Here is a 26,750-nt window from a genome sequence, read left to right as displayed (position 1 = left end):
GACTTCTCTTAATTTGACTTCCTGACTGGCCCTCTAGTTTCAAGGTAAGGAAATTCCTCTTATTCATAGGGAAAGATAGGTATTTTCCAACCCCTTATACTTTTATTTAAAGTGTATACACCAAAACATGCCACCACTGTTTCCGTCTCTTACCTCTGCACCCTCACAAAACCCTCTACGCAATTGGATTCAATGGGAAAATCACAGGTCCCACTGAATCCTATAGGTAGAGGGATACATTTGTGAGGATGTAGTGCACCAGCAGGGGAGCTGGATGTAGAAGCTGATGTGTGCTCTGGGCACGCATTTATAGATATGTAAGGTGCAGGAGGGGGAGGAGATGAGTGATGCACATGAATGTGAATGTTTGTATGTTATTGCATTAAGCATGCAAAGTAAAAAGACATCAGCTCATTGCGGTAAACAAAGGAGTTTTTACTATGTCTACGCTCAATGAAGTAACTTGAACACGTTTTAAGCCTATATAGGCATTCACAAGGTTCATGAGAATTATTTAAATACTCTGTCAAATGACAGCATGTTCTGCATCTCAGAAAGTACTGTAATTTGACAGCGTTCTTAAAGCCTAAATTCCCATTCGCACACGGGGAAGGGCGCTCAGCCAATCAGGTGGCTGAAAGAGCAAGCGAGAACACACTGTGTACTGCCCGCTCTTTCCAGCCCCCCAAGGCCCTTCCGCAGGTGGTGCCCACTTGATTGTTGGGAGGCAACAGGGAGTCTATCCCAGTTTTCTCCTTACATCCCCCTCACTACCTCTCCCATGACTTCCGAACTGTTTTGCCATCCCCTTTCCTCCTCTCCACTTACCTGCTGGATGGAAGCTTTGTGCTCCAGCCTCAGGGCTGCTCCTGTCCGCGGCTGCCATGGAAATGGAAACGAGTCCCTTTTCCGATGGTGGCAACCATCTTCTATTTTTGCTTTGTTTATGGGAGATTGGGCTCGTGCAATGAGCGTGCAGCCCCTCTCCCAGAAAATAAATGCAACTATTTGCACCCCGGATGCTGATGGCCATCACCCCCTTGTTGGGGGGAGGACATGGCTGGTAACAGCCCTCGTTTCACTCAGACCTGCCTAAGCTCGGGCTGGCGAGCCCTTACCAGCTATGTCCGCGCCCCCGACGCAGGATTGATTGCCATAGCAAATACCTTTTAATGCTGAAAAACACATGCAACTTAGGTTTTGCACATTAAGCATGGACAAAGTAAAATACATCTGTCACCGTTGTGAACAGACGTATTTCTACTAGCTCTATGCTTAATGTAAATTGCAAATCCATACATGGGCAAATGCTGGCATGTTGAGGGAACGCCATCCAAGGTGTGTACTTAAAGATGGCAAATGATGGCATTTTGGGTAAAATCCATCATATGTGCTTCCTTACAAGTGCAAATGATGGTATTTTGGTGTGTCCTGGAAGGAGGAAAATGCTGGTTTTATGGACAAAGTCATCACATACGTGTCTTTATAGGGGGAAATGCAGGCATTTGGGGGAAAAGCCAAACAAGAGTTTCCTTCCAGGGACACATTCTGGCATTTTGGGATCTAGCCATCACAGATGTGTCCTTACAGGGGCAAACGTTTCCATTTTAGAGCAAACCCATCGAAGTCGAGTATTTATGAATTCCATTATTTGGTGCCTGCAAGTGGCATTCCAGCTTTGATTTCCTATATACTTAAAATGGTTAGTACTCTTTTCTAGTGTGCTATGCTCTACTGCAGTGTAAATTGAATTTTATAAATAATCTGACGTGCCTAGGTAGCATTGTGTATTCACTGTGTCTGACGACAAGTTACTCAGAGACCCCACTAGACCCATAAACCCCAGGAGCATTTGGCCCCACCACAAACCTCTGGAGAGCTCGGCTATACTACAAGGCACAGTTTCCAGAGGCACACCTAATGCCTTGGAGTCTTATGATTTTATTGGCCAAAGTAATAGTGTACAAGATGGTCCCAGCCAGTGGTAACCATCCATGGAATCATATGTACCTGTAGCCGTCAGGGCACTGAGGTGAGAGACTGCAAGGTTCAAGACCTCCCTGAGCCCTTTAGCAGCCCAAGGTGTGGACTTATAATCAGTTCAATGCATACACAATGCACTGTGAGCTGCTCCATTAGGAATTGTACCCTATGGATGAAGCTACTACCTGGCTAGGGAAAACATGTCCCTTGTAGGCAATTGTCCCATGCACACCAGAGGCAGTTTCCTACTGGCGTTATCCACGAGGTGTAGACAGTGGAGCCAAACTGCCACAGTCCATCTCCCCTGCAACAGAGAAGATGGCCTTGGTTAGTGATCCAAACCAGATGATGTGTGGAGTCTGTATAAACACCAAGTTGAAGTATATTATTCTGAAGTACTAACCTTTTCTGAGGCAGTAGTGCTCCACAGGAAACATGTAGATGTAAAACGGAGCAGAGAACAAGAACCACAATGCCATACATTTCAAGAGACCTACCATGGCTCAGAAGGAGGATTTAAAAAAGATGTAAAACGTTGTGCATGCTGTTGCCACCCATTTCTTTACTTATTGTGGAGACTGTGATGAAGACCCACTTTTCATGCTGAAGGGCGGGACAGGCGAGTCGATGGGGGCCAAGAACCACTACCTGTTCCTTAAAAAGAGACCACTGAGGAGGTAAATGGCGGATGCCAGATTTCCAAACCCTCCCAAGCAGTCTGTAATTACAACATACCCTTATAACACCAAGGACCCCTAGCCAAAATGTGCAAAGTTCCCGAACCTCGGATCAGAAATTATTTTTAAATGGGTGGAGATTCAGGCTCATTGTGGTGAAGCAATGGACTTCATCCCCTCTTAATAGGCCAGCAGAAAATATTTACTACAACAATCAAGAAGGACTGAGTCTATAGTGGGGAAGGATATGTTTGATGGATCATCAAGTCTCCAACTGCAACGCCCCACAGGAAAGCTACTGGAACTTTGACAGCGTGTTTGGAACAGGGACCATGCTCGGGAGCTTCCGTCTCACACACATCTGCATGTGAGCCTGCGTTCTTTGAGCCTGCAGAAACCAAACAAACACAATAACACACACACACACACCACATGAGAGCTGGAGTGCAAAACTCTGCGGAGTGGCAGATGACAGGCCTCAGAGTTAGAATCTAGGGTCTTGGACCCGCACGCCAAACTCCTGAGAATATAAAAAGGGAGAAACTATTGGTAAATGTGTGGCTGTCAGGGTTTGGAGGTGAGTTGAGCAAGAAAGTTTGAATCAGAGTGGCACGAATGGGAGAAAAATTAAAGTTACTCACTGTAGTGACTACAGTACTCCTAGTGCAAAGTCCCCTTTCCTCCTTCCTTGTGGGTGTCCCCCAACATGGGGACGGTACCGGAAACGTTTGGCAGCGAAAAAATTAGCTTCCCCTTTACATTTAGTACAGCGCACAAGGGCACGGCCTCGGGCATGGGTACACCCCACCCTCTGGCACCTCACCTCAGTCCCCTTTGAACTCATCGGATGCATAGATACCTGGCTATTGAGATTACCTATAAGCCATTGGCATACCATCAGCAGGGGAAGGCGGGTGGGACGTATGAAGGAAAGGGGACTATTACGAACTACGAGTACTCTAGTCACTACAGCGAGCAACTTTAATTACTCATACATCCCATTCCCTTTCCTCCATCCCTGTGGGTAATTCCACCGAGTAAGAACATAAGGTGGAGCTGTGATAACATGCCTCATATCTACGATGAAGAAAAAAGGTTCTTCAGAACCACCTGACCAAACTCTGCATCGCGCCTAGAGCTGGTGTCCATTGAATAGTGCTTACCGAAGGCCGACTGAGTGGCCCAAGTATTCGCCTTGCTGATGACATCCCAAGAAGCATGTCTCTGAAACACTACTGCTGTGGCCTTAGCTCTGACCTCATGGGCAGGAATCCCCTCAGGAACAGGTTTGCCCATGTCTTTGTAGGCCTCCGAAATGATGGCCTGGATCACACAACGGGGGATGGAAGCCTTGGAAGCTTGAGAGCCGGGGGAGGAGTGCCCAAAAGTCACAAACAATGCCTCGGACTGAGAAAGATTAAACTTGAGGACCTTCTTGAGGTCCAAAGAATGCAGGGCCCTTTCATCCTCTGACTGCGGGTTCGGCAAGAACGCCAGTAGACAGATCTCTTGATTCAGATCAAATAGGGAGGCCACCTTGGACAAGAATGCGCAGGATGACCTTGAGAGCCACCAATACGACAGTCTTCAGCATAGCAGATATCCACAGAAGCTATCAGCTTGAAAGGTTTGCGTTGCAAGGCCGCGAGAACCACATTGAGGTCCAAGACCGACATGTTATGGGGAATTCTTGTAAGCCCCGATGGCCACCAAATCTGTGCAGCAAGTGTCTACCTGCACTCAAGACAGAGCCATGTGCGCCGAGAAGGCCTGTACGTCACCCAAAGGGCAGGGTCCACACCCTTATTGCAAGCCCGATGGCAGATCCTAGTCCATTTGGTCTTATACAGGGACCGAGTCGATGCCCCAGTTGTCATCTGAAAATTGAGTGTGCTGAAGCCTCAGCTGATCAGGAACCAGGCCCAGTTTGGCTGGGTTTGGATGTTCCACTGCCCCGCCCTGCTGAATCAGGAAGCCCCTGCTGGGGATCAGAAGATGGACGGGACCCTGGTAGCGCAACTGTAGTAGATCTAAAAACCAGGTTCTCGAAGGCCAGTGTGGGGCAACCAGGATGAGGCTGCAACCTACAGAGGCTTGGAACTTGTGGAGAGTCCATTGGAGAAGGGGGATGGGTGGGAACGCATAACACCTGCAGCCATGCCAACAGATCTGGAAGGCGTCTCCCAGTGACCCCTGATCCTGACCTGCCCATGAAACAAACTGGGGGCACTTGGCATTCTGGGGGGATGCGAACACGTCCAGGTCAGCGAACCACCAATGCTGGAACATGGGAAACAAGGAGTCGTTGTGCAACTCCCACTCGTAGATGTTGAACCCCAAACGACTCAACTGATACACTTTTGCATTGCGGTCCCCCAGAAGGTGGACTGCATAAATCCAAATCCTCTCTGTGAAGGCCCATTCTCAGATCGAAAGAGCCTACATGCAGAGGAGGGGGAACGAGTGCCACCCTGCTTGTTCAGGTAAAACATTGTAATAGAATTGCCCATCCTGACCAGAACCGACCCGTCCCTGATTAGGGGCAAAAATTACCTGAGGGCCTGGTCTACTGCCCTGCGCAGACTGATGTGCAGGAGGCCACCGCCATGGACCATGCTTCCATGAATCACATAGACCTCCAGAGTACCCCCCCCCCAAACTGAAAGAGGAATCCGTTGTCGCCACCAGAGTAAACTCCGGACGGGTAAAGGGGACACCCACTGAAACGCTGTCATCCATCAGCCACCAGTGAAGGTCGTTTAAAAGGAACAGTGGTATTGCAATATTGTCCGACTGAGACCCCATATCCTGATCCCAGTTGGCCGCCAGGTGGAGCTGGAGGTGCCTTATCTTCAGATGGGGATGCTGCACGGTCAGCACACAGGAACCCATCAGGCCTAGAATGTGCTGGAGCCACCATGCTGAGGTGGTCGAGTTGGCCAGAAAGTGCCCCACTGCCTTGCGGAGGGAGATAAGCCTCTCAGGCATGGGAAACACCCGAAGAACGGTAGTGTTTCAACTTACCCCTAGGAAGACCCGTTCCTGAGATGGGCATAACTCAGACTTCCTCCGATTGAGAGAAAAACCCAGCTGGTGAACGTTATCCGCCAATCTCTACGACCCCCTCATGTGACCTCTACCCTCACCAACCAATTGTCCAGATAAGGGTATGGATGATGGCCCTACAGGTGGAGAAGGCTCACCACTGCATTCATTAACTTCGTGAAGACGCGAGGGGCCAATTTCAGGCCGAAAGGCAGCACCTTGTACTGGAAGTGGTACGACAATCGTGAACCGCAGACATTTCCAATGCAGTTTTTATATTGATACATGCAGGTATGCATCCTTGAGGGCCAGGGAACACATCTAGTCCCCTCATACAGATTTGGCTATGTGCGCGGGAGTATTCATCTTGACGTATTCCAGCGGTAAAGACAGATTCAGAAATGACAGGTCCAGGACTACCCTCAAGCCACCCCGCTTGTTCTAGAGTACCACAAAAATCCTGGAATAGTAATCAAAGCCCCTGTCTACAAGAGGAACTGGTTCTACCGCCTGCATCTCCAAGAGCGAAATGACCTCCCGCTGGGACCCGACCTGACGAAGAGGAGAAGATGGAAGAGGCAGAGGAAGGCTGAAGCCCGTGGAGACTACCAATAGGTTCCATGGGTTGCTGAAAAGACACTTCCAGGTGTCCTGGAACAGAGCCAAACGTCCCCCAGAGGCAAGCTGTGTTCCCTGACCTCAACGTCACTGTTTCTTGGTGTCAGAGGCAGGGGCAGAGGAGGGGGAGTGGAAAAACCTGTGCAATGTCCTCTGCTGTTTCCTTCTGTTGTCACTAGGTGACCTGTCAGGCCTCTGTGTACCGCGATCTCTGAAACCCTTGAAGCCAGAGAAGGTTCAGGGTTTGAACTCAGTCCTACGCTGGGTTTGAGGGAAGAACTTCTGACCCGGCTTTGTCAGGACAGAAAAGGATTTGGCGGTTTCAGTGGAGGTTTTTTCATCAATTCATTATCGGTGATCGAATGGAAAAAAGTCCATGCCTTCGAAGGGCAGGTCTAGCATCTGCTCCTCCATGTCAGATGAAAACTTGGTGGCGTGCATCCAGGCCATTCTCATCTTGATCCCAAGACACAGCCCTCTGCTGGCTGTGTCAATGTGAGAGACCGAAGACTCCATGAGGTCCTCCACAATGGCCCGGGCATCTGCCAGCCCGGCATTGAAGGAGGCTTGCTTGTTCATAGAAAGGTAGGAAGGTCAGGCAGGAATTCCCCAAGCTCCTGCCACAGATTCTGGTTAGGCGCAGCAAGGATGGCATCCGCGTTGGCCTGCCACAAATGAAGTCCTGAGATGGAGTAACAGCACTGATTTGAGGACCTTGTCCTCCTTGGAGAGGCAACTGGAGGTGGAGGAAAACAATGGTTTAGAACACAGGGAGGCCACAGCCACCACTAAGGAATAGGGCTGGGAGGCAAGGAGGATTGGCTCCCCGTCCGTCAGCCTGAAAATGCTGTACAGTTTCTTGTTAATCTGGGCATTGGCCCAGGGCTTCTCCCAGACCTTTCTGTGCCACCTGCAGCACATCCTTCTGGAGTAGAATGTCGGACCAGACTGTGGTGCACTTCCCCAAGACCTCCGCGAGTACCCCAAACCCCTGAGCGGTTTCCTCCGAAAGAGGAACCCCCATGACCTCCACCAGGCCCTGAAAGCGGTCATGAAAGGCCCTAACTGAAGCTGGGGGCTCTTCGTCCTGCGTGTCAACTTCGTACTGAGGGGAATCGGGGCACTGGGACACAGGTGCCACTGGAGTCCCCCCCCCAGGTCTGGAGCCAAGGACAAGTCCAGTGGCTGTTGGGGGGGGGCTTTCATGGTACAGGAGGAGGAGGGAAGGTCAGTATGACCATTAGGGCCTGAAGCAGTGGAGGAACCGGCACCAGAACCGGTAGCACAGGAGGAACGGGAGGAACACCAAAGGATGGGGGCTGAGGTGGTGCCACCTGCGGCATGACCACCTTCACAATGTCCTTTAGGAGCCCCTTCTGAGGGGAATGCATGAAGAAGAGGACACGCTCAAAGAAGTGGTCCTCGCAAGCCGCTCGGTCGCTAGGGGCCCTGCGCTCAGAGGCACTGGGCCTCTGCTCCTGGTCGAAGCGCTAAGGCGCCTGGTGCGCGTATCTGTAGGGCTGTGATGGGTAGAGGTACCCCTGAGCAGACCAGAACCCTGCGCAATAGGATTTGCTGCTGCTTCCCGAGCGAAGGCGGCTGGAATCGTCCTGCAAAGCCCACTCGATGGGCGAAAGGACTGGCAGGCCCTGAGCCAAAATGGCCACCTGCCTAGCAGGCTCTTCCACGTGCCGCTCCACCGTTTTGAAACCTTGCGCCATGCCCTGGGTGAGAGCGCTGTGGTAGGCGCTGAGCCCTCAGCTGGATGGCTGGTAGTCTAAACGTCCTGGACAATGGCCTCGGAGCAAGCTCCAGTAGACTGGGAGCCCTCAGCACCTGCGCAAGTAGCATGCTGGATCTAGCCTAGGAACGACTCTTGGAGGTAGCACTCGAAGATCCCTTACCCCCCTGGGGTAGAAGAAGAGGACAAGCCTGATCATCCTTCTGAGGACAGCCTGGTAGGGTCTCTGGACCCCTCAGCTTGGGAGCCAGTAGCCTGGAAAGCTTCAGGTCTGCCCCTGGAATGCCCGGGAGAGCCCATGGGGCCACTTGGCCTGGTAGCGTTAGAGGCCTCAAGCCCAGCAGAAACTGAATGTGAGGAACCCCGATCTGTGGGAACCCCAGGGAATGAGTCCCCGTGTTGTGGAGCAGTGCTGAACAGAGGTCCTACCTTGTCTTGTTGAGAGGTCCCAGAGACGAAGTCCTTAAGGTGGGGAGGAGGAGAAGTGTGGAAGATCTCCCTCCACCGTGACAATCGATTCTTCAATGCCCTGTGACCGAGAGAGCTGCAGGTCGCACACGAGTCCCAATGGTGGTCAGGACCCAAGCACTCAAGACAGAGTGTGGGGGTCCAAGACCAGGAAGGAGCGGTCGCACAAGGCACATCTTGTGAATCCTCCTGCAGCCTACATACGCCGGGTAGGTGAGGGACGTTAAAGAAGATTGCAAAAATAAAAAGGGCTGCAATCGGAAAGCTAAAAAACTCTCAGCGCTGGCTGCTAGGTCCGGCACCATGTGGAAAAAGGGACTGAGGTGTGCCAGAAGGCGGGGCATCAGCGGGGCGTTCCCACGCCAGAGGCAGCGCCCTGTGCGCTATACTAAATTTAAAGGGGAAGCCCATTTTTCACTGCCAAAAGGTTCCGGTACCGTCCCCATGTTGTGGGACGCCCACAAGGAAGGGAGTCAAAGTGGACGGGACGTATGAGAGGGTAGAGGAAGAGCGGAGGTGGTGACAGAGGAGCAGAAGTGTGGAGAGGTGGTGGATAGTAGAACATCAGAGAGGGGAAAACGGTAATAATTGGTAAAGTGGTAAAGTAGCAGAGAAGTGAAGAGGGGATGGAAGGGGATAATTTCAGAAAAGGGGAAATTGGTGGACCTAAGGGAAGTGGAGTGGAGTGGAAAGTACCTCGTGAGGAGAACATCGGCAAGATGAGGTGAAGTGAAAGTAATAGGGAAGTGGAGAGGAGGTGGTGTTGAAAATGTCAGACGGATGGGGGAGGAGCCTACTGGAGCAGAGAAGAGTGCTAAGAAGAAGGTGGAAAGAAAAAGAGATGGATGAGATCAGGGAAGTGGAGGAGGGGATCAATGGGGAAGAGAACAGAGATGACACCATGGTGCTTTTGGAAGGAACAGAGTCGGACAGAAAATGAGAAGGATGGCGATAACTAAGAAGGAGGTGTAGATTTGGAGTGATAAAAAAACAAGCAAATAAGAGCGTTGGCCTGTTTCTACAGAGAATAATGGTCTGGTGTAGAGAAGGACACGCCAAAAGGCATACGGCCGCCTTAGAAGGGGCTGAGCCCAATAACCCCCGCCCCCCCACCCCAAACTCCAAGCCCAACCTTACCCTGCAAAGGTTCTTAAAGTGATGTATGCCCACATTTTGACAATGCAAGGCCCTGTGGTGGTGTTTCCAAAGGTATCTAGGACAAGAAGCACATAAGCGACATCCTGCCAAGAATGTAGTGTGGGCCACTAAGTGTAAGGACAGAGTCACTCTTTGTCCATTACCAGGAAGGTGAGAACCTAAAGGAGAAAAGGAAGGACTAAGGCCTACAATCCTAGAAGAAAGCTTTATTAGTTGTTTTCTACCTACTAAACTCAGTCAAACCTAGTACCTTTAATTCTACTGAAGAACACAGTGAGGTATATATAATGAAATAAGTAAAATTCAATGGAGAATAAATGGCACACCAATGCATTAAGTGCAGTGTTTAATAGGAAAGGAAGATCTACCTATGGACAAACGGGACCAGACATAAAGCCCTGCGATGCTGAAAAGCTGAAAACTCCAGCTGGGGAATCTAGGAACAGTGGATCCCTACCTCGGGTGTTGCAAGCGCTGCGAGACCCTAGTCTTTAAATCCTGAAAGGGTGCAACGTCATGCTCCTAATGACACTAGAGGGCCCCTATGAGACACCTCAAGAGGACCGGGGGATTGGAGTGGTGGTATCCTTTCCAACACCAACGGCAAGAACCATCAAAGGAGATATTAGCCATGTACCGGTCACATAGGGGTACACTGGGTAAGTCGCAAGACTCTCCCCCAACCCTGCTGATTTTGAAACTGTGCCAATCAGACATAGATGCTGACTCCTGCAAGGGTATGCTCCTGATGACCACTGGGTGGTACCCAAGGAGAATTTCAATATTCCCCCTAAGTCATTACAATAGAAGCTACAACGGTGCACAAACGTCCAATCTGAGAAGGGGTTGAAAATATCAGCAACTAGGTTTTTAAAGAACTGTCCAAGACTATTATCTGAATGTTTGCTTATGCACAAAGGAAATGATTCCTTAGTAGGAAGCAAGGAGGTAGTAGCTTCCCCCTGAGTCGTGATGCATATTTATCCTGCAGTCTTAAAACTTTACTGCTAATGAAGAAGAAACTGCGTTTTACTCACTGCTTCCTCGTGCTCCTTCCAGCAATCATAGTCTGTTGCCAGAGCGATGCTGGCATAGCAGATGGCAGCCTCTTTTGCAAGGACCACTTCGGGAACCGTGGACATGTTGATGACATCAGCGCCCCAGAGGCGATACATTAGACTTTCCGCCCGAGAGCTGAAACGCGGCCCTTCGATGGTCATCACTGTGCCTTTCGGGTGGCATTTGATGCCAAGCTTCTTTGCAACGTCCATCAAAACCTGCAAAGAGCATGAACACCTGGTTATCATACAGAGAAGCTGGCTGTGGTTTCCAGTTCATACATGATTCAGTGATTCCTCTCTGTACAACCTTGTGGGATTGACAACAGACAGACAGACATACACGACTCACAAAACTAGAGAAGAGCAGAGGTTGCCATCCATGATGGAATTCAATTGCTTTGCCTTGAGTGAATTAATTTATAAGACATTTTATTTTTGCACCTGTTAGCAGTGTTGTCCATTATGAGTAACATGGAATAGTCAATGTATATTTCCTTAAATTCAGTTGTATTTGGATGTAAAGATTTTATGGAGAAAAGATACTCGTTTAGCGAAAACTGTGTGGCAGGGGAGTGAGATGGCAGCCGGGAGGGACGTTACGCTGTGTGAATGCAGATTTATGATCCTCTTTCTTACCACCCCAACCGTCATCGAAAGGACAGAACAGACCAATTCTCTCCCATGGACCTGTATTTTGACACATTTTATTTTTTACAATAATTTGCTGGTATGGGAAAATCTGGTTCCGGAGAGCAGGGGTTGGTGAGGCTTGACTGGCCTAATGGCCACAATTTCAGCTGGAAAGATTCCAGCCCAGGAACTACCTACAAATAAAACTGGATGAAGCCAAAGGACGAACCAGCTGTTTGACAAAGGTTTGTGCCACATTAGTCTTCATGCTTTTCTTTCAAGGACCCTAGAAGGTAGAACATATTGGGCTTCATTACAAGCCTGCCGGTCCGGATTCAACGGTACCGGTAAGCTTGCTGGTACCGTTGTATCCGGACCAGCAGACTCCAAGTTGTGCTCGCAGGTGCCTTTCATTCCGCCAGGTCTGACCTGGTGGAATGAAAGGCACCCGCGAGCACAGCAAGCCTGTAGCACCGGCACGGTAATGAACCGTGCCGGTGCTACAGGCATCCCCATTCCCATTGAGCCCAGTGGGCTCAATGGGAATGGGGATCTACCGGTTCCGGCACCTGCGAAAGAGCAATTACCAGTCCGGCGGGGACGGAATATCCCGGTAATTGCCCATTCGCGGGTACCAGATATTTTCGGGAGTTTGGCGGCAGCCTGACGGTTTTAGCGGCAAGGCTACCGCCAAACTCCTAATGAGGCCAATTGTTCCTAAAGAATTTCCAATCAAAATGAGTCATGCGACTAGACCTGATCAAAGCATTGGCTAGGTTATTCTGCATCCCTGCATTCCAACGGACGCTGGCAATCAATTTCATGGGCAGACAGCTAAAACTCATAAACTTAACAAAATTAAGTCTGGAACGTAGTAGCCTGACCAAGTTAAGCTCAATGAATGCAATTTCTGAAAGAGGAGGTAGAAGAGGGACATACTTTCACATTACCATAGATATAGTTGCAGCCCTGCTGCAAGCAGTAGTACGTGACTGATCAAGGACGACAAGAAGCTCTGGGTGATAGCATGGACTCAAAGATGTTAGGTTATCCGATTTTGATACTAACCAATGGGGTTCCCAGTCAATTGGTCGAAAACATTTGGTCGACAGGACAACTGGTCGACACCATTTGGTCGAATGCCAAATGGTCGAATTTTTTTTTTTTTTTTACCCCTTTTTTGGTTTTTTTTGGGGGGGTCCCCCCCCCCCCCAACCCCCTTTTTTTCTTTTTTATTTTTTTTCCCCACACGAAAACCCACAAAACACATATATATATATATATAAAAAAAAAAAAAATCGACCATTTGGCATTCGACCAAATGGTGTCGACCAAATTGCAGTCGACCAGTTTGCTTTCGACCAATTGACTGGACACCCTGTCCAAATCATCACCATAGTGGTATTAAAGAGTCCTTGTCTGTGGGTTAACACTGTGTTAAACACCACCGAGGCTGTCAAATTCCGACCCTTCTCCAGGGGAGCAAATGATAACAGGGAAAGAAAGAATGGGAGGGGGCAAAGTGGGAGAAATAAGGCTGACATGGCTGGGGTGTGAAATTCAAAAGGAGCATTGGTGTATTATAGAAAAGGAAGAGTGATGGCATTAGCAGAGATGTATGTAAAAAAAAGTTGGGTGTTTGTCAGAAAAAGTTTATGTCAGGGTGAGAAGTGACTTTAATGGCAATCTCTCTTTCTAGCAGTTATTAATGTTAAAACATGCCAAGGAGGTTTATTAGGATCTAGTTATGGATGTATGGTGTCCTTCAGATGTACTTAAGGAGGCCCATTGAATGGGCGGGGGGGGGCTATTTCAACCAGAAAGTAATTTAGAAAAATCCTCTGGAGAACAATTCATGGGATTTGATAATGAATAGCCCTCAAACAGAAATGTTGATTTATTTTATTTATTTATGCAGGTAGGAACAATACTCGGTTCATCAGAAAAGAACATAGAATAGAGAAGAATTCCGATTTGACAGGAAGCAGTGACCATCTTACGATGTGGTGAGTTTGAGTGACATTCTGACCAGGTTCTGAGGGTGTGGGGGAGAGTAAATGGAACAGTCACCAGGGACAATACATGGGTGGACATACATAGATTAAGGACAACCAACATTAGATATTTGTTAGTGCAGGTAGGCCGAAGAGTCAGGTGTGTTAGCATCAGAGTTGGCAGTGTGTTCAGATGGCCTATGTGTTTAAAAGGGAGACAGTGTCCCCAAACATCCAAGAGTCAAAGAGAGGGCCCTGTATCAGTGAGAATATTCTATCTTTCTTGCACATGTCGCCAATTTATATTAGTATCATGGATGATTTCATCACCAGGTTACTGGCTGCTGTATCAATGGTGTGAGTGGTGGAGCTGCTCCTCAATTGGTCGTGGAACAGATATATTTCCTGGGTTAAACACATGGCCTATAGCACTGTGATTATGAAGGGAGTGAGGCTATGAATATATGACCCTTGACTGTTACGGGATCCTGTGTCTCAGATTTACATTTTTAAATTCTTAGATCAACTGGCCTCGATGAGCAGCTCATGGATTTTATATTCCCAGGTAGCACATTTGTGGTGGTGCATCCCCCCAAAAAATGTGTATAGTTTTCTTTCCATCTTCTAATAATTCAAACCATCTTAATGTACAAATAGAGGGCTGTCAAGCTTTGGCTCTCCAAATGTTTCAACTGCAACTTCCATCAGCCCCAGTCAGAATAGTAAATGGCAAGGGATCCCAAATTATCTGAAAAGCCGCATGTTTCACATCCCTTATTGCGAGTTTGATCCAGAATGGGTTCAAAATATTCAGTAAGAATTCAGAAGCCGGTTCAAAATCTGTGCTCAACCTAATTTCAGGGTTCATACGTGGTGTTGCAATATTGAGTTGATCGTTTTCAAAGTCAATACTGTTTTAATTGGCCTCTATATCTTCAGACCATTTCCGGGATGATGATACAGCAATGCATTTCTTTTGTAGTTTCAAGAGCTGAACCGTGCGGCTTGGTTTGTTAGTCCAGGTTCTTCACAGGACTTTGCAAGACCTTTTAGGTATTATGTATCTGGCCTTGGCATTGTGATCTTCACCTCTGGGTCACATGAACTTCTGTTTGGGTAAACCCACCAAACACCAGGCCTGTTTTCTAAGTCTCATTGGCCTTTAGCTTTTCATGGTACTCCCCTTCTCTCTCATTTCAAATACCCAAACTCTTCAGGGTAATCCAATGACAGCAAACCTGAGAATTTCCCGCACTGTGTGGTGTAAGCAGCACAACATTTTTCCCCCACAGAATTTGTGTTTTCTTTTCTCCAATCTCCTACAAGCATTGCTGTGTTGTGGTGTGGCGAAGCAGTTGGTCGTGAGGTGGGAAAAGGTCTCCCTTCTCTGCAAATGGGCTGAAGTGGCCTTCCCTGCCACAATTTCCACATTTTTGGGTGAGTGCAGGGCATGATTCTGTGTGAGGGAAAGCCATTCCACATCTGTGACATTGCCTTTGCATTTGTGCGGTCAGGGCATAATTGGAGGTGGTAGGCCTCTCGCTCGACCTGGTGTGGGCTGTCTGGAACCCAGCTATCAGTTCATGTTTTTCCTTTTTTGGAGCCGTTGTGCTGGTCATCTGTGGGGCTTGCTTATCCACTCTTTCGAGGATCCTAGCCATTTCGCTCACTTCCTCAATGGTGAGGGGTTTCTTAAGAAGTTGTTTTTTCAGGGTCCGCGAGACACAGCCTTCTATCACTCGTAGGTGGATGGCTTCCTCTAGAGAAAATGCGTGAAATTGACAGTGTGCCCCTTTGATTTGAAATCTAGTGATACATTTGTCCACTGTCTCATCACTGCGTTGTGTGCACTGGTTAAACATATCTTTCAGAGTCCCTGTTCGGTTCTATGACCAGCCTTTTGTTCAGGGCGGTTATTAAAGGGACGATATCAGTGTTGTCTGCTGGTGGGATGGTTTTGATTAAGGTTTTTATTTCAGTCCCAGCCATATTAATGAACATGCTGCGTAGCCATGGAGAGGTTGCTTCTCCTGCAGCCGCTATGAAATTATTAAAGTCCTCAAGCCATTCGACCCACCTAGGGCCCTTGTCGGCCTGCGGGATCATGGAGAATGGCGGGGGGGCATGCGCCTACAAGAATATGACTTCGAAATAATCCATCGACCCGGGGGTGAGAACAACCCTGCCGACTACTTGTCGAGGCACCCAATGGGAAAACCTATCCTGAGGACCGGAGATGCTGAATACGTGAGCTATGTAACTGCCAACGCACTACCCCTAGCCATATCTATCGACACCATCGCAGCAGCCTCGGCAGTAGATCCCTCCATGGCTCTAGCAATATCCCCGACAGAGAATAACAACTGGAAAGACTATCGCCGCGCAGTCCAGAGTCACCCCGGCATGTGCAGAGACGAACTTGAAAGGCTCGCAAAGATACTCACCGAATTAGCAGTACAAGACAAAACAATCCTGCTCAGAGGATGTCGGCTAGTGATACCAGCAGCACTCAGGTCTGAAATCATGAGGACAGCGCATGAAGGACACAGGGGCGCAGATAAGACCAAAAGACAACTCAGATGCCATGTCTGGTTCCCGTTCATGGACGATATGGTAGACAGGTGGGTGAAAAACTGCGCAGCTTGCCAATGCACTGCGAAAGCAGATCCACCGGTGCCACTGAGTGACCATGATCCCAGATCACCAGTGGGAACGGGTTGCGGTTGATTTCTACGGCCCACTCGAAACTGGCGAGTACTTGCTACTGTTAATTGATGAGCACTCCAGGTTCCCCATCATAAAGAAAGTAAGATCCACAGCATTTGCTCACGTAGCCGCCACGTTCGACCAAGTCATCAGCGAAGGGGGGATCCCGAATCAATCAAATCAGACAATGGTCCGCCCTTCAGCGACCATGAGTTCGGGGTATTTGCGAAGCACATGGGATTTAAACACCAGAAGACCACACCACGCTGGCCCAAGCCAATGGGATGGCAGAAAGGTTCATGTCCTCAATTAAAAAGACCATGCAAAGAGCAAGAGTAGAAGGATCTGACCCACACCAAGCACTGTGCAGAATGTTGAGAGACTATTGGAACAACCCCCACGAGGTCACCAACAAAACCCCGGCTGAACTCATGATGAAATACCAAGTCAGAACCAGGATCCTCAACAACCCAGCAACGCAGGCGGAACCAGATCAGGAAGTCATCAGACGGGACGCTGAACGGAAAGAGAAAGCCAGAGTCTAGACAGATGGGAGGAGGAGAGCCCAGGAAAAGGAGTTTCAAATAGGAGACGAGGTCTGGGTCCAACAAACCATGAACAAGAAAACAGACACACTGTATGCACCGGAGCCACTCCAAGTAATCGCCGTCAATGGGACAATGATAACTGCAGCCAGTGAATCGAGAGGTGACCAGGAACAGCTTGCTGTTCAAGCATGTCCTGAGGGGAGAAGAAGAGAGACTGCCACCAGCTGACCCAGACCCTGAACTCTATGACCCACAGGACGAAGAGTGGGTTCCCCTCGAACCGCAGATTCCACGCCAGCTGATTCCTCATGATCAGACTGACGGTGATTCACTCCCAGAGTCACGAGGACGAGCCCAGAGGGTCATCAAGAGACCCCCAAGACTGGTGGAAGAGTGCTAAATTAAGTTAAATGTTTCAGTTAAGATACCTTGTAAGGACATTTGCCCGGTGGTGTTGTTACAGGGACTGTCCCTTTAAGACAGTCCCCTCTAGGGCGAGTCACGGCAGGACGTGACATGGCTAGAGGAGGGGGCCTGGATGAGGGAGCAGGAAGTGGAGTTCACTTCCAGTACGTGTTTAAATAAAGAAGGTTGTAATATGCATTAGCTGGTGTGCCTCCTTATTACATGCGAGGTAAATAACCTCTAACAGTGGGTGCTTGGTAAAACACATTACATACTCAGGGCCTCATTACACGGATGGCGGTAGGGATTTACCGGTACCGGTAAAATACCGGTACCGGTAAAATACTGGTACCAGTAAATCCTTACCGCCTTACTACGAGGTCCCTTTGCGGGTTGGGGGATTTAACGCCTGCTTTTTGCAGGTGTTAAAATCCAACCCGCTAAGGGACCTCGGAGCTAATTACGGCACCGCAAAATTGCGGTGCCGTAATTAGCGCCTTCCCCATTCCCATAGAGCCCTATGGGGCAGAAATGGGAATGGGGAAGGGTAATGGTGGAAGGGGGATTTACCGCCCCTCCAACCTTGGAATGGGGCGGTAAATCCCCTTTCCGCCAAGGCGGTGCCAGTATTTTACCGGCATGAGCCATGGCGCTTATAGCGCCATGGCTCACCGCCTACCGTGTAATGAGGCCCTCAGTGTTATAAACCCTTTGAGTGCATTTGGGACACATGTATATGCCCTAAGATAATGGCCTTATGTTTGCAGTTAGTGAGTACAAATACGACCTAATTTGAGGAGTGGAGGGGGTTGGGTGCTGCAAGTCATGTGTCGATCCAAAATCTTGGACCCCGGGCAAAGTTTTTTATTTTAGCCCCTCCAACTATGTGCCCTCTTTCTGGAGAGGTGGAAGACGAAAACTCAAAGGTTAATTGAAAGGGAGCTATGAGTCCATTCTATGCTTTATAATTGAATCTCCTCCATCACAGTCAAGAGTAAAAAAGTGTGTACTTCAAAATCAACATAACACTTAGCAAGGACTCTCAAACAACACTTCTCTCCCCTTTGTAGAAAAATAAACACGTTTTCATTGCTCATTGCATTTCTGGATCACTTCTGAGAAGTCACCGGGGATCGGAAGATTGTCAGTCACTGTAATGCTCAACTTGCAATGGTCCAGCCCCGTTTTATCAAGACTCAATTATAGGATTTAGATGCATAAATCTGATCATGTGTTAAAAAGATGGCTGTGTCCTCTCACACTGCATGGCGCTAGTGAATATCCGTAGAGTTCTAATTAATAAATGTGGAGCAGTCGCTGCCAGGAAGATGACAAACCCATACCCCTCATTTATCTGCATAGCTCGTACTAATCCAGGCTAGCAGTAAAATTGGCACTATCACTGAAAGTGACCTTGTTTATAATGCTGGTCCTCTTCAGTTTTAAAGGCATTGGGCCTCATTACACGGATGGAGGTAAGGGTTTACCGGTACCGGTATTTTACCGGTACCGGTATTTTACCGGTACCGGTAAATCCTTACCGCCTTACTACGAGGTCCCTTTGCGGGTTGGGGAATTTAACGCCTGCTTTTTGCAGGCGTTAAAAACCAACCCGCAAAGGGACCAGGGAGCTAATTACGGTACCGCAATTTGCGGTACCGTAATTAGCGCCTTCCCTATTCCCATAGAGCCCTACGGTACAAAAATGGGAATGGGGAAAGGCAATGGTGGAAGGGGGAATTACCGCCCCACCAACCTTGTAATAGGGCGGTAATTCCCCTTTCCACCAAGGCGGTGCCGGTATTTTACCGGCATGAACCATGGCGCTAATAGCGCCATGGTTCACCGCCATCGGGGTAATGAGGCCCATTCTCTTTTACCCAAGTGTCACCCGTGAAACACTGATAGAAAGGGGTATCAAACAACACAACACGCTAGAAATTAAACACAGTGAGCGTTTCTGGGTTAAACCTACCACTTCTACGTGGAAACAGTTTGTTCCCTGGTTTCTCTCTCTCCTACCTAATTTCTGTACAGTCACAGAAAGCCAACACCCTGTCCTGCGCATGTTGGGTAGGAGAAAGCTTCGTTTGGCAACACGAGAGCGAGCACACGGAACGAAGGTTCGCTGCAAAGAAACATAAAGCAAAGCAAAGTTCTGGCAGCAAACTCCACAGGTAACACAGACCCCTTTCGTCACACTTCCGCGCACAATATTGTTGTTTTTCTTCACAGTATGCTGTGGCTCTCAAGACATTCTGAGTAGGAAAATACTGGGATTCCAGAAAAGAAGGAACTGGGGGATGAGAGATACTGATCTAAAACCCGTGGTGGGAAAGCCGCAGAATGGCGGTTGACCTAGCTGCTGAGTAAAAGGGAAGCTTCTCAACTACATACAAGTAACCCATACATATTCTGCGGCCGGTGTCAATTGCATAGATTTGAATTTCCCCAACCACAAGCAGGTTTCACTGATGGTGCTGGCCGCCCTTCCGCAATGGCATGACAGAGAGGGCACCTGGCGCAGACAGCCCCACACAATCAACTCTGCATCAATGCAACATATATGGCCTTGAAATGCCCCAAAGATTTACTTTCAAAATCCAGTACCTAGAGCCTATGAGATTTTATAAAATCTTGATTTAAAAAAAAAAATCTAATTTCCCAAAAACTTTGAACAGATTATTTTAACACACATGCCTTGTTACACTTCATTATCAGTTCAGCACCACCCTGCCAACCCCTCACCCAATCCCCACCCCTTCCCCCAAATAGAGATAAACCTACTGTGCTTACAGGGAATAGCAGTGCCATATGTGTACAGTCTAAAACAGATCCGAGAGTTTCAGGCGTGGTGGGCACCACTGAATTCTTTAGTCTTCCTTGATAAATGACAGCACCTCCCCCCAGTCATTGGCAAAGCGAGTTAAGTTTTGCTCATTGCATACGTTGCCCATTCTAATGCCGCAAAGTCTCAAACCTTACGAAGCCAGTCCTGGACTGAGGGAGTTTCTGCACCCTTCCAACATTGCGCTATGAGTAGCATTGCTGCAAGTGTGAGCACAATTAGGGCTTTACTTTGTCCGCTGGGCACATCCCCTTGTGCCCCACAGTCCAACTCCAGCAACACTTCGTCCGGAGGCAACTTTGGCTCCTCCCCAAAGGCCAGCACCTGTGCCTTCTGTGCCTCCCTCTAGAAAGGCTCGATTTTGGGGCATCTCCACCAAATGTGGGACCATGAGCCTATACCCCCACACCTTCTCCAACAAGCCTTTGGGGACTCCAGGTACATTTTATGACGTCGGACCGGGGTTTCATGCCACCTAAATATCAGTTTGTACTAGCATTCATGTAGTTCTGATGCCTTAACCAACCTGGATACTAACCTCCACAATCTTTCCCACTCGTTCTGAGTAATTCCCTCCCGATTGACTTCTCCCACCGTGCCATACAGGCCACGATGCATGAGGGTTGGCGACGTCCAGATTTTATAGAGGCTCGATATAAGACCCCTTGACCCATCCTGCGTGGTGAGAAACTTTTCAAAAGGTGTAAGTTGGCAGGCTGCTGCTGCCTTGATCTCCGGGTTGAGAAGCCAGTGCCTGATCTGAAAGTATCTCAGCCTTTCATTTTCGGTCATTCCAAAACAATGTTTGCACTCAAGGATCCGATGACAGGAACCTGAAACATGTCCCAAACCCTCAGACACCCACCTTTTTTCCACTGGAGAAACGACCCTGTCTCTGTTCCCGGTAAAAAACTTGGTTTGTTAAAAATGGGCATGTAGGGGGATGGGAGGTTGTAATCTCCTCTTTCCTGGTCACTTTATCCCATGTTATCAGCCACCAGTTTTTTAATGGCACTTAGGTACATATGTCAGGGCCTGTCCTGGCGTGGCAGCCATAAGACATCCCTCAAGTCATGCAACACCACCGCACTGTCCATTCCCACCCACAGTTTCCGCTCTTGGGCTGTAAACCATTCTCTTGTTATCTGCATTTGGGATGCCTTTAAGTACAATTGGAAATTAGGAAGCACCATCCCCCTCATTCCCTTCTTGGTGACATTAATAAATTGCGAATGATCCTGGGTCTCTTGCCCGCACAGATGAAGTTGCCTGTTATTTTTCCAATTCACCAAAGAAGCCCCTGGGAAACACCACCGGCAGTGACTGGAACAGGTAGAGCAACCGAGGGAGTGTGACCATCTTCACCACGGCCAATCTGCCCACCCAGGAGATCCTGGGAGAACTCCATTTATGGAGGTCAGCTTTAATAGCTGACAACACAGGGGGATAATTAGTCGTGTACCAGCCCAAGAGCTTTGGGGTTATATGTATTCCCCGGTATCAAACCCCCCGGGGTTCCAGAAGAAAGGCAAGGAGGCTTTCAACACTGCCACCTCTCTGTCCCCCACCGTTACTTTTAATGGTTCAGGCTTGGTTAAGTTAATCGTCAAGCCTGAGACTGCCCCAAAATCAGATAGCAGCCTCCTACAGCCCCTCAGCAATGGCACCGGGTTCGAAAGTAAAAGCAGCACGTCATCCGCGAAGGCTGCTACTTTGTGTTGAACCCCCACCGAAGGGAATTATGTGGACTACACTGGACTCCTGCAAGGTCTATAGCAGTGGTTCTAAGTAGATAGCGTATAGCAGAGGGGTGAGGGGGCACCACTGCTTGGTCCCTCTTCTTAATGTGAATCTCCAGGACATGGATCCATATATGAGGAGCTGTGCCGCAGGGGTATTGTAGTTGGCCTGGACCATTTGAATAAAGTCCCTTCCCAGAACCATATTCCCCATTAGCTTGAACATGAAACCCACATGATCAAAAGGCCTTCTCTGCGTTAAGGGGAAGGACCACCATGGGGATCGAGGTCATGTGGACCTTCACCAGTTGAGCAATGCGTTGAATATTGTCAAATGTTTGGTGTCTGTGTACAAACCCTGACTGATCAGGATGGAACAGGACCGGGAGAAAGTCCTCTAACCTGTTAGCGAAAACTTTGGTATAGATTTTGGAATCAACGTTGATTAACACTATTGGCCTGTAGGAGCTACACCTGCTGCGGTCCTTATTGGGTTTGGGGATAGGGGTAATCTTGCCTTCTCCATCGATGCTGAGATACGACTGGACCCACAGAAGTGGTTAAAGTGTCCAGTAAGGTGAGAGACCAGAACTCTTGTAAAGATTTTGTAAAATGCTGAGGTGAGGTGAGCTTTCTTAGTTCTAAGGACATTTAGCTGGCCTACTGCTTTGTCTGTATTCACTCATCACCCTCCTGATGTCACAGATCCGCTTCCTAATGTCTTCAACCGCAGCCTCCATTTGGGCTTTGAGAAGCCCCATTTGCTTCTCCTATGTTGGTTTTGCAACAATGAGCTCACCACTAATAGTTGCCTTGAATGATTCCCTGCAGATGCTCTCCCCAGTATCCGAAACTCTACTTAAGTCAAACAAGCTAGTCATTTTTTCCTCCAATTACCTTGTGATGATAAGGTCACGCAATAGTTCACCCAGTGTCTTCCAGCCCCAGATCCCTGGTTTACACCTGGAGATCCGTAGGTCCATTGTGACCACTACACGATTGGCTATACCAAGCAAACCCACCTCTATGCCTGTGTTTACACCCCACACGTAATCGATTCAGGATAGTGAACGTGCACATTAGAGAAAAAGGTGAACCCCTCTGTGTCCCCTTGTATCCCTCTTCATGCTTCCTGGAGGCCCAAGGCTTCAAATATGTCCTGTAGTGATCTGGTGGCTACCGTGCACTCCTGTCTAGTTCCCGTGACCAGGCTAAGTTGAAGTCACCCATCAGTATAATGTGACATTTCGCAAAACCCTCAAGTGTGAGCAATAGGTATCTCAGGAAACCTTCCTGGCCTATGTTGGGGCATAGATTGAGGCTATCATATAGGCCGCCCCTCAGCCTCCCACTACGATAATGTACCTGCCCCCCTTTGTCTGTGCTAGGCTCCATTATCCTGCGGTCCACTCCATCCCGGAAGGCTAGGGCTACACCACATATCTGGTTAGGACATGAAGCATGGAAGATCCGGGAGAAGCCCAGCAGACAGAATATCGCCTGGTCTTTCCGCAGGAGATGGGTCACCTGGATAGCCAAGACATCCGGGCCCGATTTTCTGGTGTAGTGCTCCAATCCTTTCCTTTTGGAGGGGGAAATTGAACCCCCTTACATTATGTGTTGCTTGTTACACCGGCTCCAAACCTCACCCTGAACAGTCACCCATCCATATCCTCTTTGCCCCCTGGAATCCCTCCCCTGCCATCAAGACTTGTCGTGGTGCCCCTTTCCCTGCGTCCCATGTACCTCCTTCCAAACCCTTCCTACCCCGGCCCCTAACCTCCGGTGCTCTCCTCAGCACCCGCAACTTTCCCCTCCACGCTCACCCATACCGACCCCCAAATCAGTTATTCACCCCCCCCCCTCGCAACCACTCTCCCTGATCTCCACCTCCTCAAAACTCCCTCTGTGCTCTCTCGGAAAACAAGATGGAACGATCTCCTGCGCTCCAACAGCCCCATTTCCTGCTTTCAATTCCCACCACCCCTCTTATGTAAAGCAGTATGTGTGTCAGCCTTCATTATCAACTATCATTCCGCTGCCGTATGCCCCCTCCCGCACACTCCTGGATTGAGAGCTCTTCTGCGTTGATCCCCTGCTGTCACCCATTCTCAGGGCCTTGGGCTCATATTGCTCTGAGACGGTGGGTGGCGATCTTCCTGGAAGTCCGGCCTTAGGTCAAGTTGCAACAGTGCAGCACCCTCGGTTTTTGATTCGAATATTAATCCTCTGTGACCTGTTCTACAAGTTCTCCATTTGCAACTCAAGGTTTTGTGTGGCAACGTTCAGTCGTTCAACGGCCTCGCTATGTTCTTTAGTGTCCATTTACACCTCCTGATGGCCCCTTTCGAGAAGGTCTGTCCTCTCACCTAGTTGGCCCACTTCTTGCCTCTTTTCAGACAACCCCATACTGTGGTCGGATTTCAACTGAAACTGCTCTTCAAAGGCCTTGGTCAGAGATGATTTTAGGCTCATTAGGCCATTATACAAGTCCTGTCGTGATAGGGGCTCTGACACCCCCGGGGATTCCCCCATTCCGACATGTTAGACAATGTCATATTCAACCCTCTCACATCATCGAGGCCCCATATGGTAGGAAGGGTGCCCTACGGATCCCCTGTGGCGGCGGCCTGCTTCAAGCACTTGGCCTTTGACATTCACCTGGCTCCTCCCAAGCTCCAGGCCGTTAGCAATTTGCTGTGCTCAGGGCCTGCCTTACCTCAAATCCTAGTGCCTATTCTGTGGACCTCTGGTGTGCTGCTTAAATCCTCCCTGGCTGTGGGGGTGTGGGAGGGAGAGTGCTGGGGGCTGTTAAAATGGATATATGAAGCTGTACCGAAGGTTTTAGTCCCACAGGGTACACATGGGAAAGAGACATTAGAACCAGCGAAAATGCCGGAAGGTCATTTAAAGTTTGCATTATTGAATATTAGTTCTCTCACCAAACATGCCCTGGAGGTGGCCACCTACATTGGGGAGAATAACATTGACGTATATGCCCTAACTGAAACTTGGGGTCACAGTGCGGCTGGCCTGATGAGGGGTCTGGCAATTCCTGAAGGCTACGGTATTCTGTCAGAATAGAGCAAAAGGGAGAGGAGGTGGTGCTGCAATAATTTTTAAACGTGAGCTAATAATCTGGGATGTAAAGACCACTGCATTTCCGGATACAGAACTACTACTAGTAAATTGGCATCAATGCCGAGACTACCATTAATGCACTTATATTATATAGAGCTCTAGGAGCAAGGAAGGATTTTCCTTCTCGGTTGAGCAATTTTCTACTCCCTCTCCTTAAACCCCATTCTAAATGTATCATAATGGGTGACTAACTTCTGGTTGGGATGCGAAGAAGACCCCTTAGCAGTGGCTCTGGAGGATGCCTGGTCCACGTTAGGCTTTCAACAGATTAGGAAACCCACACATGTCAAGGGACATACCCTTCGCTCTATAATCTCTTCACGATCCCGTTCTTTGACATCTTGGAAAGTAATGATATCACTTTCACAAATTACGCAGATGACACGCAATGTGTCATCCCGCTCAAAGGAATACATGAAGAGGATGAACGGAAAGTCAATTTAGTATATGATAAAATCCAAACATGGATGTTCCAAAATGGGTTGGAACTAATGGTTGTTGGCCTACCGAAACAAATCCAAAGGTTAGGCCAAACATATAACATTTTCTGCATAGCGGGCTTCAATATTGAAGTTCAGAGCAAAGTTTAAACTCTGGGCATTACCATGGACCGAATTTTGAATATGAGGTCACAGATTAGTGCTATTATATTAAACTACTGACATCAAATCGGCCTTGTATCTCACAAAAGAACACTGAGACAATTGCTTGCGCCATTATCGGTTCAAAAATCAATTATTGCTGCAGTCTGCTTATCGGCAGCCCACAAGCAGAGCTCCACCACCTTCAGGTGACAAAACAGTGCTGTAAGAGTGGTCACCGGGTTGAAAAGGAATGACCATATTTCAGAAGCAAGGCCGGTGGAGGTGCTTGCCGCTCTCTGCGCTCTAAAATTGAGGAACATTTTGAGCCAAAAAAGAACGTAACATTCAAGAGACATACATTCTTTCAAAGAACACAAGAACCTTTGGAACCTGTAGAAGGATATGTGGCTGTACTGAGGACACAGCCACAAATGCGAGTTCAGCAATTTAACAAATTTCCTAATCTGGGATCAGCTGGTGAGCTGCACCAACAACCCCAGGCTGCAAGAAAAGTTCCTGCAAAAAGGATATGGCCCTAGAACAAGCTTTAGAGGTCAGCAGAGGTATTGAACGAACTAAAGAGTATATGAAAGAGATGAAGGTAGAAAAGTACAGCCAAGAGGTATGTGCAGTGAGTGAAAAAAGGGGTGCTGGCACAAGAAAGGAGTGGCCCAGGTACACATGCTTCAGATGTGGAAATGCAAGACATCCATCAACGAGTGTGTCTGCCCTGCAAGGAATGCTGAGTGCATAAAATGTAGATGTAAGGGTCACTTTGCACAAATGTGTAAGGAGAACACTATTAATGCTGTAGAGTACAGGCCCAGTCAACAGGAACAAGAAATAAGGGCAACCCATTAAAGGAGGGAAGGAAAACCCTGGCAATTATTTGAAATTTCAGCAGTGTCTGGAGGGATGGAAGGTCCGGTGGACATTTTGCACATTGCTGGTTCCAGTGTGTAGATGAAAGTAGACAGCGCTTCGCCATGGACAATTATATCGAAGGAGACATTCACAGGAACACTGTCAAGAGGAGTGCAAGAGTTAGCACCACCTCAGGTCCAAACTAGTAGGGAAGTTCCAAGGACTTATTTGCTATAAAGGAAGGGAGTGTACAGCGAACATCCTGGTAGCAAAAAAGGTATCTTCCTTGCTAGGATGGGAGGAGCAAAAGAGCGTAGGGGTTCGCATACAGGCTGCACCCATTCCGGTGACGATAGCAGAAGTGGGCGACAGTTGGGCCTCAGAGTTTCCTATGGTATTCACATAAATTTTGGTAAACTAAGTGATTTTGAACAATGTATCAAAATGAAGACAAGAGCACAACCAATAGTGCAAAAAGTACGATCAGTTCCCCTCCACATGAAGGAACAGCTACATACGGAACTTGATGGACTCCTACAG

The 26,750-nt window shown here is 48.5% G+C and overlaps 1 protein-coding gene across 1 annotated transcript in view; it reads right to left on the bottom strand.

Annotated features, from left to right (window-relative positions):
* MTAP (methylthioadenosine phosphorylase) overlaps window positions 1–26,750 on the bottom strand; it is a 493,615-nt gene that overhangs the window by 131,578 nt on the left and 335,287 nt on the right. Inside the window, exon 6 of the mRNA XM_069626004.1 lies at window positions 10,728–10,967. Coding sequence (XP_069482105.1) covers window positions 10,728–10,967 — 240 coding nt within the window. The remainder of the gene's footprint in view (window positions 1–10,727; window positions 10,968–26,750) is intronic.

Source organism: Ambystoma mexicanum, chromosome 6p (assembly GCF_040938575.1).
Source record: "Ambystoma mexicanum isolate Mex_15411 chromosome 6p, UKY_AmexF1_1, whole genome shotgun sequence".
Taxonomy (NCBI): domain Eukaryota; kingdom Metazoa; phylum Chordata; class Amphibia; order Caudata; family Ambystomatidae; genus Ambystoma; species Ambystoma mexicanum.
Note: the sequence above shows the minus strand (reverse complement) of the source record. Positions and strands in the feature narration are given on the sequence as shown.